This window comes from Mus caroli, chromosome 6, assembly GCF_900094665.2.
Source record: "Mus caroli chromosome 6, CAROLI_EIJ_v1.1, whole genome shotgun sequence".
NCBI lineage: Eukaryota > Metazoa > Chordata > Mammalia > Rodentia > Muridae > Mus > Mus caroli.
This window is the reverse complement of record NC_034575.1, coordinates 81,951,668-81,952,825: the sequence shown is the minus strand read 5'-3', so window position 1 is coordinate 81,952,825 and position 1,158 is coordinate 81,951,668. Positions and strand designations below refer to the sequence as shown.

The following is a 1,158-nucleotide window of genomic DNA, read 5'->3' as shown; positions in this document are numbered from 1 at the left end:
TGGAGTCTCCCTGGCTTCTGAGAGTCTGGGAGGGAATTGGGGGGCTGACCTGGCTTCCTCTGTTTCCTGCAGGGCTCAGGGAAGCTGTGCAAGAAGGTCTGGATGTCCCTTGTGATCACTGATACTTGAGAGCCAGAAGTCTCCCCATGGCTTTTTATCGCATCCGACAGTACCAGGAGAAGGACCACAAAAAGGTCCTGGAATTGTTCTCTAGGGGCATGAAGGAGCATGTCCCTGCTGCCTTCCACCATATGCTGACACTGCCTCAGACTCTCCTGCTCTTACCTGGGGTGCCTGTGACCATAGTCCTAGTGTCTGGCTCCTGGCTCCTGGCCACAGTATGCAGCTTCCTCTTTCTCCTTTGCCTGCGGCTCCTTATCTGGCTTTCTTGGAGAAATTACGTGGCTACAAGTTTGCAAGCTGACCTGGCTGACATCACCAAGTCCTACCTGAATGCACATGGCTCCTTCTGGGTGGCTGAGTCTGGAGACCAGGTAGTTGGCATAGTGGGTGCTCGGCCAGTCAAGGACCCTCCATTAGGGAAGAAGCAGATGCAGCTTTTTCGCCTGTCTGTGTCCTCACAGCATCGAGGACAGGGGATAGCGAAAGCACTGGTCAGAACTGTCCTCTGGTTTGCTCGGGACCAGGACTACAGTGATGTTGTTCTTGAGACCAGTTGTGTGCAGTACAGTGCTGTGGCTCTCTACCAGGCCATGGGCTTCCGGAAGACGGGCCAGTACTTTGTGAGCATAGCCACAAGGTTAATGGGTCTTTCTATCCTCCATTTCACCTACTCTCTCCCTTTTGCTTGGGGATCAGGGATGTGACCTGATATCCTTTGTTTGCCTTGGAGGCTCCAGTTCACTCTGCTGTAGGAACAGGCCATCCCTGACATGTTCCTGCTACCAATCCCAAGGGCTCCCTTTGCACTCCTTTCAGATGCAGNCAGGCTGGTGGTGACCTGTGGGTGTTGGCTCCATTCTGCCTTTTTAAGTATCTCTCTTTCGTCTTTCTAGTGCCATGATAAGATAGCACAAAACCCAACTGAGTTGATCCTGCACACATTTCACTTAGGAATCTGTTAGCTGTCAGTTTCAGCTAGGTGGTCTCAAGACCTCAAGGCAAGCAACCTTGCTGAGCTGAAGTTCCAGCAGCTCA

General features: G+C 52.4%; 1 protein-coding gene across 1 annotated transcript; it reads left to right on the top strand.

Annotated features, from left to right (window-relative positions):
- Positions 1-34: 34 nt before the first annotated feature.
- LOC110296691 (N-acetyltransferase family 8 member 2-like) lies at positions 35-1,152 on the top strand. The gene has a single exon (XM_021165427.2). It carries the CDS (start codon positions 147-149, stop codon positions 825-827), a length of 681 nt encoding a protein of 226 aa, XP_021021086.1. The 5' UTR covers positions 35-146; the 3' UTR covers positions 828-1,152.
- Positions 1,153-1,158: the final 6 nt, after the last annotated feature.